General features: G+C 37.8%; 1 protein-coding gene across 5 annotated transcripts in view; it reads left to right on the forward strand.

Moving 5' to 3' along the window:
* The window catches only part of Umad1 (UBAP1-MVB12-associated (UMA) domain containing 1), a 250,458-nt gene extending 234,074 nt beyond the window's left edge, over positions 1-16,384 (forward strand). For all 5 annotated transcript variants that reach the window (XM_045159981.1, XM_045159982.1, XM_045159980.1 and 2 more), the window contains one exon: positions 15,945-16,384. In XM_045159981.1, coding sequence (XP_045015916.1) covers positions 15,945-16,202 — 258 coding nt within the window. In that variant the 3' untranslated portion in view covers positions 16,203-16,384. The remainder of the gene's footprint in view (positions 1-15,944) is intronic.
* The last annotated feature ends 322 nt before the right edge of the window (positions 16,385-16,706 follow it).

The following is a 16,706-nucleotide window of genomic DNA, read 5'->3' on the forward strand; positions in this document are numbered from 1 at the left end:
AAGGAAGGTATCTTTTTGTTTCCTAAGAACAGATTGCAGCCCAAGTCCTGGCCATCTGGCACCCTCCTTTCTTTGCTCCTGAGTGCTGTGGGATAGAGGATGCAGGCCATACAGTGCAGCCAGTGCCTGTTACTGGAAAATTGAACACAAAGGACTGGCCTAAGCAAAAGTCATCCTGGAGTTGTCACTAAGTTCTTAAATGTAACTGTAATATACTTGGTGAAGGTAAAGCAATTATGTTTAAATATATATTTTGCAGTATCACAACAGTGCTCTTAGATATTAAATAGTCCAAACAGTATGTAATTTCAGAGTTTCTAAGATCTACATAGAATTAACATATCCAGCTTGATATAAAAATGATACACAGTACAACACCCAGTTTTTCTTCCCAGCAAAACTGGTTTCCTCTATATTGCATGCACTTTCTTTGGTGTTGCAAGCAAGAGAAAAGTATTTTGCAGCCTGGTCTGAAAGACAAGTCTTTTGGTCTTTAGAAAGGCCTGCCCTGTGTCTGAAAAGACAATTTTCTTGGCTGTTTGGGCTCTGGGGAGCAACAGAGGATGGGGGTTCAGCATTCAATTCCATAGAAAACTGACATCTTTGCACTTCATCATTCTTCAGTAAAGGATAAAAAATGCCGACTTCATAAAGGGAAAGTTAGATGAGATAACACAGGTAAAGTGCTTAGAACATGCCAGGTTTGTAAGTGCCACTCAGTGTAAACTAACCCTCTGGTGGTAGAAACTGGTCCAAAGTAAAGCTAAGCTAGAATCAGTAACAGCTGATAGAATTTACTTGTCAATAATCCATCAGGGCCTTTGTTCTAAATCTGTTTATTTCCAACTTTGTGGGTGGACTGTAAATTATTCAGTGTCTTCAGAGAATTCCCATCATTAGCTCACCTGCCAAGAACTAGCCTCTAACTGTAGTTTCTATGTACTTACGAACACTTCTAGAAATTACAGGTGTTCACTTTTAAGTAGCTTTGTCAGTTGAAACCATAGCAATTATTTCTAAAAGTCTGAAGGAAAATCTCTATGAGGTTCTGAAAGTAGCCGCCTTGAAACTGATGAAAACTAGGGTTCAAGTTACCAAAAACTACCACATAAACACCTGGGTCCTTGGGAGTTATATGGGGCTTTTTGCCCTCATCCATCTGAGGCTTCTCTGTTGCTGGGTCCACTTGTCATGGCAGCCAAGCTGATCTATGGTGAAAGGGAACTGTGTGACATACTTCCCCATCCCACCTTTCATTTGTCAGTTAGCACATGGATTATGTCCACATTGGCTTCTGATAATCAGTCATTCCCACCTTGAGCAAAGTGCTTTCTTTCATGCACATACGCCTTTCTTAGTCCTCTTCTCATTCCAGATTTTGTTATTAACCTCAGGGGAAAAATCTACTTCATCATCTTGTTATTAATAGGAAAAAAAATCTTCACACAGTTCCCCACATTCCCTGGTAACATGTCTAATGGAAGTACCAACCCCCAACACAGAGGCCAGTAGTCTTGAGAGAGCTCCTACAATCCTTTCAGATTCTACCCCAGAGTTCAGCTCCTCCAAACTGAATCTGCTCTTTATTTTATTTTATTTATTTATTTGCATGAGAAAGAGAGAGAGAGAAAGAAAGAGAGAATGGGCATGCCATGGCCTCCAGCCACTGCAAACGAATTCCAAATGTATGTGCCCCTTGTGCATCTGGCTTACATGGGTCCTGGAGAGTTGAACCAGGATCCTTTGGCTTTGCAGGCATCTCTCCAGGCCTGAGTCTGATCTTCTCAGGTACTGACATTCATGATAATTTTAATATATTTAGTTCAATTATTGCTATTCTAATTCTAATATGGATATTATAACAATATTAACAATATAACAATAAAATTGATAACAGAGGGGTTGGGGATTTAGCTCAGTGGATGAGCGCTTGCCTAGCAAGCGCAAGGCCTTGGGTTCAGTCCTCAGCACCAAAAAAAAAAAAAAAAAAGTGATAACAGATATTATAACAATAATATAACAATTATTATTATAACAACCTGTTTCACATATGTAGAATCTCACTTTATACTCAATATATTCTGAATTTTTAATAATTATAACATATTGTTAAACCATAACATCTGAAAAAATTGGCATATAGCAGTATTTTTCTTGACTTTCTTATTGGCTCCTATGTCTCATTATCATAAAGAACACTTAAAGGTAGGCCTTCTTCCTTATAGGAAATCTCTTCACAGCCTTTCAAGTATCATTTGGAATTATGATGTCCAGATATGTGCCACTCATTACTGTGTTTTATAGTCACTAGGTTTCTTGATTTATTGCTGTTTTCTTTGCAATCTAATTCATACATAAGAGTTGGCACCTTATTTTACTTAGTCTCATGGTTCCTTACATCAGGGAGCATCTGATACAATAAGCTAATGAGTCCAAGAAGTACAGAAACCCAGGTAAAATGTAATGATTTGCTGAAAGTCCTATGATTTGCATAGAGAAAGAGGTTATTGACACTTAGGTGCAGTGCTTTTCAACTTGAAATTCAAAAATAACAATATATTATGACAATCACATTCTTTCTCCTTTAAAATATGGGAATCCTGTAAAACAATAACTATAGAGTTGATCATCCATTAACCAATTTTTCTGTTTATCTGAAAGCATCTTGCCACTATATTATGTATTTTTCTTTGTGAAATTCCAAGTTACTGAGATAAGATTTATTACTTTGTTAAAACATTATAATTTATAACTTTTACTAAGTTATATGGCTTTTTAACTTTTTCCCTCATATTTTGGAAACTATCTGCCATGTTTAGTCCCTTGTTAGCATGAGTCAAATTGTTTTATTAGGAAGACTTTCTCAAAAGCAGGGAGAGGCATCTTGTATGTTTTAACATCACAGGACTCCTTAGAGTGCACAGTATTGTGTGAAGGGAAGGAAGTCTGAGCTGCTTCAAACAACATGGAAATTGTTTTCATTATGCTCAGATTTTAATTCATGTAATACTAGTTAACAAGACTTACTTTAGTTATGGTTTAAACCAATGTATGTATTATAAAAGTATAAAACTGTAACATACCTAGGCAAATTTATCAAAATAAGCAAGGGCCTTGGTTTATGTTTATTAAACTTCAAGCTTTCACTAAGTTCTCTACAAAATTAAATACTCAGTATGGCTTTATTCAATGAATCTCAACAGTCCTATTGGAATTGTTTTCCCATTTTTCCACCTAGCTGATTATATCTTAGGCTAAAAATGTCATTCTATCATAGCCAAAAGATTGGAAACAACCCAAATTTCCATTAACAGATAAATGATAAACAAAATGTGTTGTATGCATATCATGTACTATTACTCAACCTTGAAAAGCTACATAACATATGACAACATGAATTAGTGGATCTTCAAAATATTGTGTTAAATGAAATAAGTCAGATACAAAAGGACAAATATTGTATAATTCATTTATATAAGATGCATAGAATAAGCATATTCAGTAGGAAAAAAGAATAGTAATTTCTACCAGAGGCTCAGGGAAAGGAAGAATAGGGAGTAGATACAGAGTTTCTATTTGGGATGATAAAAATGTTTTGGAGATGGAAAGTGATGATGAATGCATAAGTGAATAAACTTATGCCATTGAATTACACACTGATGGCCAATTTCATGTTATGCATATTTTAAGATAGTAAGAACACAGCACTGACCTGAGCAAGCCATGCATGGAATAGGGATGTGCTCCTTTGGGCTCCGAGTGCACTAAAAAAACCACTCAGCCTCCTGGCGATCTGAACAGCTCCTCCACTCTCACTGGCATGGAGAAAACACAGCTGTATTTGCTTTTCCAAGCCCATCTTCTACTTTGAAATGTAACCTTTTTGCAAATAAAAGCCAAGGTCACGTAACATAGCTTTCTGCTCACTTCTTGACTTTGCCAAACATTGTTCTTCTAGTGAAGTTCTGGCTAGGTGCAGTAAGTGCAAGTGAGTATGGCCCTATCCCTCATGTTCACCAGAATTCAGTAGGCCTACCTTCATAATGCCTATATGCTAGTTGTTATGGTATATTTCCTTTCACTTGCATCTTGTCAAATTCAAATTACAAAGAATATCAACTTTTTTTCTTTTGTGGTTTTTTTTTTTTTTTTTTTTTTTTTTGATTTTTCGAGGTAGGGTCTCACTCTAGCCCAGGCTGACCTGGAATTCACTATGGAGTCTCAGGGTGGCCTAGAACTTACGGCAGTCCTCCTACCTCTGCCTCCTGAGTGCTGGGATTAAAGGCATGCGCCACCACGCCCGGCTTGACTTTTTTTCTTATTAATTGTCCTATTTCTTGAAGTATTACTTACCTTCTGAGATTAGAAAGGTATTTACCTATAGGGTGAACATGACATTCTATTGGTAACTATCTTTGAGTTCTGATTATGGACATGACAATTCTAAGTCTATCATTAAATTGTATATTTACTCCCATATAGTAATGGTGGAAACCATGGCAAAGCATAAAATAAGAGCAGGAAAATGCATTGACATTTTTTTTCTCAAATAATAGCCATCCATGAAATAATTACATTCATTATTAGGTATCATAAAAGCATAAGAAGTTCAAATGCTCATTCTATCAAAATACATACCAAAAGAGACCAAATATAGTAATTGCTTAATAGTTTAATTTTACTTTTTTGTATTTCTGACTATGCCTTGTTTATTTATATTTAATCAATATGGAAATTTTATCTAATTATATAATACTAGTATAAAATACTTGTATTTTGATCTTTAAAGAAACAGAAAGTATTTCCTCTCCTATTAAATATGCAGAGAGTTCTCATATTTTATTGTTTTATAGAATGAGAGCCATTCATCTGCACAAAATGAATATTCAGCATGCAATGGAGATGTACAAGATCATTTTTCATTGTTGTCCTTTGAAATTATCTAGGAAATAAAGGATTTTGCTGCATCACATTCTGAAGAAGATTAATAGATATTCACAATAAATAAGGCTGTATAAATTTGAAGTAAAGTAGAATCTGGTGTGACTAATAAGGGATATCAACTTCTTCAGACCTATAGTTCCTAATAAGCCTGAAAACTTTCCACAGTTCTCTAACCATGGCTGTATGTTGTAGCCAGATTGGTAGATTTAATCCAGTATACAGAGCTTTATTGAGATGTCAATTTAAACTCTGTGGAAAGTCTGTACTTTCTCTGTAGGAAGTCTGTACTTTGGGACCTTTTCTCTCTGCCCTAAATGGCACTTGTGTTTAGAACAATGGATACATTTTAGTCCTTTAAATAAAAAATACCTCATCCCCCAAGCAGACAGGTAGTGTTTGAAATTATTGTCCTTATGATGGCCTTTACTGGAACGGTTAAACTAGTTATCTCAGTTAGACTTGTAAAGAGAATTACCCATAATTTCTAGGTAAATATCAGTAACATTTTTATGTGAATTATATTATATTACATAAAATGTATTGATGCAGAAAGTCTTGGAAAACCATTAAGTTTTGGCTGAGGTTGAAGGTCAAGAAAGAGATAAGTTCCAGACTTAGAACAGGCTGAGTGGAAGATGGCCTGTTGGATAGCCATAGGGAGATTTGCAAGAAGAGCTGAACACATGGGTCAACAGCTGACAGAAATCTGAATTAAGAGACTGTGGTATGTGTTCTTATGTGCAGAAATCTATGTTTATAGCTACCTTTTGGGAAGTGGAAGAATAGGGAGAGAGATTTCTTGGAGAGTTCATTCAAAAAAAGTGTGCTGAGACACCATTTTTTCCAAAAGAGGAACAAGTTAGGCAAGAAGGCAAAACTGAGAAATAGCCCAGAAACCAAATGTCAGAGCTAAGAGAGGGGGAAACTAGCCTAAGTACTATATAGAGGTCATAAAAGATTAGCTATCACTTCCAGATGTCTTCTGGATTTAGCAGAATGTACAAATCCAGATATATTTCTGGGCAGGGCAGATGGAAGAAACCCACACCTGATTGTTCCTGTTTTATCAGAGGAGTAGGAGGGAGGAGGTGGTGTTGGGCTAGAGGGAAGAAGAGAAAGGCTACATATGTGCTGTGAAGAATGGCAATGGATGACTCTTGGGGAAATGTGAGATGTCTTAAGACTAGAGGTTATTAATTTCTATAAAGTAACTTTAAAACTGTTTTTTTTAAAAAAAAAAATGACTGGAACAGCCTTTTATACTTCCAGAACCTGTGTTGAAACCTTGATTCCACACTGTTCTTGCTTGCTTCCTTCCTCAAATGCTTTTTTACTCATTCCACTGTGCGCACACACACACACACACACACACACACCCTAGTTGGCTAGTACAGAAGATTTTTTGGCTTCTAACAAGCCACTTTTCCAAGAATACACTGAACAGATTCAGAAGCCCGTGACAGCCTGCTTACTTCCCTTCCTCACTTGTATGAATTCAGCTGCAGCTCTGAAAAGAGGAAGTCAAAAGAACTTTATTTCCCCACAGCTTAAAGAAAGATGGAAGGCGTGGTGGTGCACACCTTTAATCCCAGCACTTGGGGGCAGAGATAGGAGGATCGCCTTGAGTTTGAGGTCACCCTGAGACTCCATAGTGAATTCCAGGTTAGCCCGCACTAGAGTGAGACCTTACCTCAAAAAACCAAAAGAAAGAAAGAAAGAAAGAAAGAAAGGAGGGAGGGAGGGAGGGAGGGAGGGAGGGAGGGAGGGAGGGAGGGAGGGAGGGAGGGAGGGAAGGAAGGAAGGAAGGAAGGAAGGAAGGAAGGAAGGAAGGAAGGAAGGAAGGAAGGAAGGAAGGAAGGAAGGAAGAAAGAGAGAAAGAGGGAGGGAGGGAGGGAGGAAGGAAGGAAGAAAGAAAGAGAGATTGAAGGTAGCAGGAAGCATAAGCAGCAGGAAAAGGTATGGAGAAAAAAGGGAAAAAGGAAAGGGGAACAAATGCTGCAAAAAGCCATGAGACAGAATATGACCTACACTGATGGCAGAGACAGGAAAAGGACAGACTAGAGAACACAGCATCAGTCTAAGAATCTTGAGTGTGCTACTCAAACAGAATTCTTGAACTAGAATCCCACACCCCAAAAGGACACTAATGCCCAAGCTACATGGAAAATAGAAGTCTTTTGGAATTCAGTTTCTCCCATCTAATTTACCTGTTTCTGTGACAAAGTGTTCTGAAGTTTTATTTGTCTGCTTGGCCTAATCTTCACATTTAAAATCAAGTCTGGGCTAGAGGTGATGCTCAATGGTAGAGCTTATACAGCCTGTGTGTGAGACTCTGGGTTCCATCCCTAGTCCCAAAAATAAAATAAAAATAAACCCAGTACCAAGAGTGTCTGTGAAGTAAGAGAGACCAGATTCAGTTATATTCCAAACATTAATTTAATAACACTTACTATATGCGGTTACTGATTTGTGTGTGGGGACACTGAAACTTTGGAGTGAACATTGGAAACAGTCTTTCCTTGTGCAGTGTAACTTCTCCCAAGTGAAAGGGCTTCTGTAGGCTCAAGGGGCCAGCCTATTAGTTTTTTAAATATTTATTTTGTTGTATTTTTTACTTATCTATTGAGAGAGAGAATGGGTGCACCAGGGCCACCTGCCACTGCAAACAAACTCCAAATGTATGAACATATGCATCTGACTTACGTGGGTTCTGGGGAATTGAACCTAGGTCCTTAGACTTTGAAGGAAAGTGCCTTAACTGCTAAGCCATTCCTTCAGCTCCAGCCTCTGATTTTTACTAGAAACCAACTTCTTCAAAAAATAAGCTTGAGTACTCCATAACTGTGCTTCTGTCACCTTCTCCTAACCTCTGTCCCCTGATGATTCCAACTCGGATTTGCTCCAGTACCTCACCCTGCCATCTAGAAGCTGATGTAATGCAAGCAGATACCTGCTGAAGCCAGAATAGAGTGGATAGTTATCTGGGAAGATAAAATGACAGTGGTATTTGGTCAAGCTATTGTTCAAAGAAGTCTGTCTTTATTTATAGACATCACAATTTAAAGGCATAGAAATCCAGAGCTTGATACAACTTTTTCTTTCTGAAGCTTGCTTCCTGGAAATATGCTTCACACAGATACCTTCTTTGCATGTAAATTGAATGTTTGGAATGGGTGTTTTCTACCTGGTTTCATCATCATTTTTTTTTTAAAGTAAGTTTAACCTTAAGAGGACTTCTCTTTGTTGTTGTTGTTTATTTGTATTTATTTATTTGAGAATGACAGACAGTGGAAGAAAGAAGCAGAGAGAGAATGGGTGCGCCAGGGCCCCCAGCTGCTCCAAATGAACTCCAGACATGTGCACCCCCTCGTGCATCTTGCTAATGTGGGTCCTGGGGAATTGCCTCAAACCAGGGTCCTTAGGCTTCATAGGCAAGCGCTTAACCTCTAAGCTCTCATATTCTTTTTAACAGGTTTTATTACTGCTTTGTTTAAGACTGGCTTCTTGTATTTCAATTCATCAATATTTTGCTCTTCTTGGACACTACTTTATCACTGAGGAATGAATGGGTTATCCATAAGAGGGGGCAGTTTAAAGAGGTGCCAAATATAGTGTTTTTAGATAAATAAAGTATTCACAACTTGGTTGGGTATGTCTAAGTAGATGAGATCTTTAGCTATTAGGGACTTTCCAAAGTTGGCACCTCCTAATAGATTTCATGTGGATTACTGGGCTTTTGTGCCAGGAAAAATGTAGGTGTCTGTTCTAAAGCCCAAAATTTCTTGCTTTCAAACACCCAAGAGAGTTCACAAAGATGCTACTAACCTTCTGTTGCTCTGGGGAAGTGACTCCATTTTTCTAAGCCTTTACTGAAAAGTGTTATATGTATATGCCTTATATTCTTGGAGTGTTTTTTTTCCTCAGATTCTGAGATAATTTTTTGAATTACACTTCATGAATCTTTACAGCAAGAAAGGGAGGAAGAGTGCCTATATATGCCTATTTGAATTTAAAAAAAAAAAACATAACAATAGAAGTAAGGAACTTAAATTGGCCAGTCCATTTTTAAGAGATTGACTGACCAGGAAATCATTTCTGTATACACATATGAAAACAACTAATTATAACTGTTGTTGATATGTGCAAGGAAATGATTTTTTTCCTTAAGAATAAAAAAAAAACCTGGTATAGTTGTCTCAAACTTAAACCATATAAAGGAAAATACTAATTTGAAAAGGAAATCTTAAAACTAGATTCTACAAAGAAATTTCTCTTCAGACCCATGATCCTAGCTCCATTTCTGAGAACAGGATTAATCACAAAAAATAACGAATATGCTTTATAAGCAGATTATTTTAAATAATTTTCTAAAATTTGGCTATTAATCAAAAGATTAATTGATTCTTTTCTTCTACCCCATTGTGGTTAACATATTAATTCTTCCCCTTAAAGACCCATTTTATTATGCTAATGAAAAAATCACAAGACATTGTGTCAGAGAGAGAGAGCAGTGCTTTTTTTCTTTCAGGGGAGCTGGTGCACCTGTCTCAGCCCTCAGCCCCCACCTCTGCTTCCACTGGCTGCTGCGCTGGAGATTTAGTGATGGGGTGTAGCTGGTGTGCAGTCCTTGAATTCTGACTCACGTTTTCTTTGTGACTTACTCTTTTTTTGCCTTATAATTTCTCCCCTTCCAGCTCTCAGCATGCCAACAGCAGCTGCATCATGGCACTCACCCTGCTGCCAAGAGGGCAGGCAGCTCCTTGGAGACTGTAATGCTGTGCTCCAGCCAACTGTTAAGAGATAGATGCTGGAGTGGTACACACAGCACAGTTGAAATTCAGATCATTCTAGGAGGCAGTTGGTAGAACACTTTGTCCATGGTATTTTTTTAACTACATAAAATTTTCAGAGCTTATATTTAGGAATATTTGCAAAGTTATATAAAGGCAGAAATAATGCTGTAGTGGTCTTATGTTCCATCCTGACGGTCTTAGTAATCACAAACTCAGTGGTTTTCTGTTTTAGTCCATGGGTTTTTTCCACATGGTTTATCTAGACTGTTGGTAGACTCATTCCCAGGAATTAATTTATCTTAAATTATAGTTGTTTCTCTATTTCTTGTCAGTATGTGTACAAGATATTTTCTCAATCCTCTCTTGCTAACAGTAAAAAATATTAGAATTTTTTCCTTCTGAATTAGGGCAACATAGGCTGCTTTTGTGGTTATTATATTTTCTACCACTGTTTCATAGATTTTCAAAGCTTTGTTCACTTGGACAAAGCATAGATGACATGTGTAGGCTTTCAGAATAAGGTATTAAAATATCATTGAGTTTGATTCTCCATTTTATCACTGACTTGGTACATAAACCAAGACAATTGCCTCAACCTGCATATGTCTTAATGTTCTCTTGTCTTTAACATGGGCTTTTCCCAGCTGGGCAAGACTTTAGTGAATGAGTACATTTAAATATTTTAGGAGGAGCATGGCACCAAGTCTGTGCTCAAAATACGCTACCTGCTGTCTTTAGTAGCATCATCTTTTGTCTCTTATCACTCACTTGACTAACAGAGGGCTGAGGCCCAGATGAACGGAGCAACTCCTGTCAGTTCAAATTGTAGTTTTATCAGGAGAACTTAAACAAGAAACCACAAGTCCCCCACCCTTGACTATACTGGATATGATTTGTATGTTCTTGACCTCAAGGTATAATGCTCTGACAGATAAGAATGATTTTTAAAAGAAAGGAAAGAGGATTTTAAAAGCATGACAAAGAAAGAAGTATTGCCATTGGAGAGGTAAGCTTTCAAAGTTGTGTGTCTAGAAAGCAAAGTGTTATGGGAAACAGACTGCCTCATCAGGGTAGAAGGCAAGATGTCAGAAATGGTTTTGCTGAAGAAAGGATGATTTAGCTAATGAAACTGAGTAACAGGCAGTACATAATCAAAATAAATAGAAGATATAGTATGTGATGAGAGGAGCTGACCTAGGAAAGATTTGTTCCTGAGGCTGAGAGAAGAAAAGAAGTAAAAAGGAGGGCCAGAGGGATGACTTAGCAGTTAAGGCATTTGCTTGTAAAGCCTAAGGACCCAGGTTTGATTCCCCAGGGCTGACATTAGCCAGATGCACAAGGGGGCACACATTTCTGGAGGTTGTTTGCAGTGGCTCAAGTTCCTGGTGTACCCATTCTCTTCTCTCCCTCTCTTATTCCCCCTCTTTCTCTGTCAAATAAATAAATAATTTTTTTTTAAGAAGTAAAAAGAAAAGAAAGAGATTTTTTTTCCCTTGAGGTAGGATCTCACTGTAGCTCAGGCTGACCTGCAATGCACTATGTAATCTCAGGATGGCCTCAAACTCTTGGCAATCCTCCTACCTCTGCCTCCCCAGTGCTGGGATTAAAGGCGTGTACCACCATGCCCAGCAAGAGATTATTCTTAATCTTAAAATCCATCTAGAGAAACTGAAACAGGGGAGTTAAATAGTTCAAGAGCATGTATATATTAATGAACAAGAGACCAAGGATACACCCCCAACAGGGTGCTATCTTGCTCACTGGTGACCTAAGCCCAGGTGCTATGTAATTTTGAGGTTTTTGTGGTACACCCAGATGCTGCTTCCTTTTACAGTTTTCTATGCCAGTTGGCACGCAGTGAGACCCTTTAAATAGTCTGGATGGTCACCATTTCTCACTGTTCCCTGTGCTTTTGGCTGACCCTAGGATACTTAGCATTGTGAATACCATTAGGATTAGTATTCACAGACCTGTATCTTTATAATAAGCTTTATCATAGCCAGAAGACAATGTACTCATTTTAGGCACAATCTGAAGAAAGTACTCTGGTGTTATATGCCCATTTCATAAAGTTATTAGGAGAATTAAACAAAGTAATGTTTATAGGTAAGCAGAAAAGCACATGGAAAGTAAATGAACTAAAATCCATGTGAAATTCAAAGACCACTATTGATAGGTATGTGCTTGATAACTATTAATTACATGTCATTCACTAAACTAATGTTCTTGAGAGTCCAGTCTAAAAGGTCTGGGATACTTTGGCAAGAGAATGGTCCTTCTCTACTGAGCCTCCATGAATTTTTTCTTATGAAACTTTTTCTCCTCATTATCTTATAATTATTTCTCCTAACTTAAAAATAAATAAAGTCAAAAGAAACTTCCTTTGGGACTAGATGGCTCAGTAGTTAAAGGTTCTTACATGCAAAGCCTGACAGCCTGTACTAAATTCCCCAGTACCCATGTAAAGCTAGATGAACAAAGTGGAACTTGTGTCTGGAGTTCATTTGCAGTGGCAAGAGGCTGTGGTGTACCCAATTTATTTATTTATTTAGTATTATTTCTTCTTTCTTTCTTTACTTATTTATTTGTTGCTTTCTGTCTCTCTCTCTCCTCTTTTACCCCTTGCAAATAAATAATATATTTATATAAAAAGAGACATCTCTTGACTCTATATCCCTTTGCAACAGCTAACCATATTTCTTTGCCTATTTATAATATAACACATAAAAAAGTTGTCTTTTCTGATGTTTGTCTCTACTCTGTTCCCCAGATTGCATCCAGTCCAGACTGAAATCATATCCTCTGCTGACAGCACCACTTGGTGCCTATTAGGCATCTTGAGCTTCCAACACTAAGCTCTTGATTTTCCTGCCCAAACTCACTCTTGGCATCTTTCTGTACCTGTGACTAGTGGCTCCATCCTTCTCATTGCTCAGGCCAAGAACATTGGCGTCAATCTAACTACACTCTTGTTCCTACACTCCATATCCATTCTATCAACAAATCCTATTGGATTTTTTCTCAGAATATCCCAAACCCACCCATTTCACCTCACTTTTGCTGTTACAACCCAAGTCAACATCATAATCATCTCTGTTCCCAGCTATTTTCCTGCATCTTTTACTGCCCACCAAACTGCCAATGCTCACTCTCAGTCCAGAAACCAGAGACATTCTAAGACATCACTCAAAGTATATCTCCTCTATAATAATATGTTCTTCAAGGTTTTGTTTTATCCAGCATTCAACGACATGGCTACATCTTAGAAAAGAAGCCCAAAACAAAAGCAGGTGTCCTATATGACCACATTAATTTAACATCCAGAAATGGGTCAAGTAGTCCATGCAATTAATTAGTGGTCAGAACAGTGGCTGGGGAAGAAGGAGTTGATTGTGACTAGATAAGAATACTGTTTCTTGAAGAGCTGGTTGCTCATGAGGATATAATTTGTGAAAATTTAGCAACCTATACATTTATGATATTTGTGATATCCTCTTATGTATTATATACCTCAACAAAAATTTGACACAATGTTATTTCTCTTACTGAAAATTGTTCTCCTTAAATAGTTTATCAGCATCAGCATTATAGCCATCAGAACATAAGCTCCAAATAGATAAAACTATTGTCTGCTTTCATTCATTAAATATTTTTGATCATTAGGCATTTGAGATACAGTAGTGAAAAGTAGATAAGAACTCATTCTGAGGGATGACAATTAGAATGATTTCAAAGGATATGGCAAGGTATTAAGGGCTACAGAGAAGCCAAAAGAAGGAGGAAGAGAAATATAGTACAGAGTAAAGGAGGAGGGTTACAGTGTACATTTTTAAATCCAGGTCATAAGAAAAGGCCTTTCTGAAAAGGAGGCATCTGTACCAAGACCCTGAAGGAAGAGAAGGAAGAGGAGCCTGGTTTATCCTAGGAGCAGAACCTCCTCAGCTAAAGAAATAGAATTAAAGAACCTCTGAGGTAGAAACTGACTGGCAGTGAGTAGCTGTGTCAGGAGGCAATTGGAGTGAAGAGTGAGCAAGAGCAAGTTAACTGAGATAAAAATCAGAGAAGCAGTGGGACTGAGGCCAAATTAAGAAAAGCCTGGTAGTCATCTGTAAAGATGAGAATTTATCTCATCTTTGTCTGTAATGTTGAGGGTAAACAGAAATTTTTTCTTTAAAGTGTTTTAGATTTCAGCTTATAGTGGTGATCATTCATTTCATTGCTGTATATAAACTTTTGCTTCTTGCTCATTTAGCTGTTGGTGGACTTGTGATCGAGGCTGTTGTGAATACCCTAGTTCATGGCTTTTGATAAATTAGTAGGTGCAAGATATGACGATTTTATTTTTATTTTGCTAGTGTATATGCTGGTGTGTGTGTGCGTGCATGTGTGATATGGTGTGGTATGATGTGTGCCCTTGCAGTACCCCATGTGCTTGCCTGTGGCAAGGGCACTCACCTGCGGTGGCTGGAGCAGAATGTCCTGTGTCCTACTCTATCACTCTACTGCCTATTCTTTTTGAGCCAAAGTCTCTTTGCTGATATGGGAGCTTACAATTTGAGTGGGTCCTGGAGATTCCCTGGTCTCTGCTCCCTTTGTGGGAGAGGTTATGAGAATGTGTGGCCACATACAACTATTTTTGTTAGGTCTGGAGATTTGAACTTGAGTGGTTTCAAACCCTCATGCTTGTGCAACAAATGCACTTAGACACTGAACCTCTGTCTCTCCAGCTCAAGATATGCCAATTTTAAAGAAATCAAACAAGTCATCAGCTCTCCTTATTTGAAAATTTTAAAATTATTTTATATTTTAGTTTGTTTACCAACTGTTAGGTATCATTTATTCAGACATTTTCAAAAACTTTATTTTGGTTGGTTCTCACCCCCTCTCCTCTCCCCTAGTTCTCCTTCAATAGTCTCTCCCTTCTGTATACATGTTACATGTATTTTTTCATCCTTCCTTCATCTCTCTTCCTATTTAGCTCTTTATATTAGCTCTTGGTTACCATTCTATCTCTATCATTTTAACCCATATTTGCTCCCATATATACATACTTATATATTTTCCTGAATTTTTCATAATTTCACTTTTCCATGCTGTTGAGTAGAGTTCTGTTGTGTTTATGTATCACTCTTTCATTATCCGTTCAACTATCAATGGACATGTAGGTTGATTGCAATCTTTAGCTAAATAAGTGACAATAAACATGGATGTGCAAGTATTTCTGCAATAGGTATGAAGTCCACAGTTTATATACCCAGGAACAATGTAGCTGGGCCATATGGCAGGTCTATTTTTAATTTTTTTGAAATACCTCCATACTGATTTACATAATGGAGAAAAACTGAGAGCATTCCCTCTAAAATCCGGAATGAGACAAGGATACTGTCTTGATTTCAATACTATGGGTAGATAATGTTTTTGCTAGATGTTAGTTCCAGTGAGAGTCAACAATTCCACAGTAATAGTGCATGTTAAAGGTTATCTCAAGCAATCAAGCATGTAAGATAGGACTGCAAAGATATGTCACATAGATTGCTTATCCTTGAGAGTCCTAGAGTCTAGCTAGAGATCAGATTTCTGCATATGAAGTACAAAGTAGCAAGAACACTTATAGAAAACACCAAATAGTACCTTAGGCAATTTGCCCCATAAGTGTTCTGAAGTAGGCAAGATCACTTTGAATCATGTGATGTAACATTTCACAGGGAATTGGGGCATTCAGCAGAGCCTGCAAGCATCCAGAGGATTTGCAAAAGCAGAACCTATTTGAGCTGGAGAACTAGCAAGAATGTGTTTCTGTTTAAGGCAGCCACTGTGAGGAAAGAGTGACTTTAGGTTAGGGGATTCACCTTTAAGCCTGTCAGAGATTTAGATGGGTTATCTCTCAATAAGTAAACACACTTGCATTTGAGTCTGGCAGTATTTATATATTACCCATTTCTCAATCTTTTGTTTGTTTTTTTGTTTGTTTTGTTTTTGAGGTAGGGTCTCACTCTAGCCCAGGCTGACTTGGAATTCACTCTGTATTCTCAGGGTGGCCTCGAACTCAGGGTGATCCTCCTACCTCTGCCTCCCAAATTCTGGGATTAAAGGCGTGTGCCACCACGCCCAGCTTCTCAGTCTTTTTGATGTATTGGTGCCAGATTTCCTTCACTAAGCCTCACAGTTCATATGGTTTAAATGTTTTAAATATGTATGTATTTTTAGACAAACAAAGAAAACTCATCCAATGTGACTGTAGCAGGCCCTGGGATGGAAAATCAAGCCCGCCAAACTGTGGAAAGCAGTACACTCATGGCAGAGCTCCTGAGCGATGTTCCCTTCACCCTGGCCCCACACGTGCTGGCAGTGCAGGGCACCATCAGCGACCTTCCTGACCACTTACTCTCCTATGATGTGAGTGACAACCTGTCACGATTTTGGTATGACTTCACCCTTGAGAATTCAGTACTCTGTGATTCGTAATCTTGATGTCTGGTTGGACCTTACAGTTTAAAAGGAGAGTTTGCCTATTTTATTTAACCTGTTTGATGTTCTTTATCATTTCACTCTAATAGCTCTCAGACAAGCTATGATCATCAGGTATATAGAATAGCAGCATGTTTATTGTTTTATTGTTCACAATAAAAAATTGTTGTATAAACTTGAACTTCAGTCAACATTATTTTCCTCACATAATAAATAGAAAGCAAAGCTTATGAAAGAAATAGGGTGCTTCATCTGGTCTCTCAAAACACAACACTGAAAGAACTGAGCCTTTTTCCTCACGCACCACAGCTCTATAGTCCCAGCCTAGAATGACTGTGAAGTTGCCTCCCTGGTTCAGAGGAAGTGCTAGCTCCCTTTCCTCCTGCATGGTGTTTAGTGAGTTTGTGAAAAGAGCTTCCAATTAACTTAATTTCTTCAGTCTCAATTTGACAAACTGACTTGGAAATTTAAAACTTCTAAACAGCAGTGATACTTTGCTGA

Source organism: Jaculus jaculus, chromosome 10, assembly GCF_020740685.1.
Source record: "Jaculus jaculus isolate mJacJac1 chromosome 10, mJacJac1.mat.Y.cur, whole genome shotgun sequence".
Lineage (NCBI taxonomy): Eukaryota > Metazoa > Chordata > Mammalia > Rodentia > Dipodidae > Jaculus > Jaculus jaculus.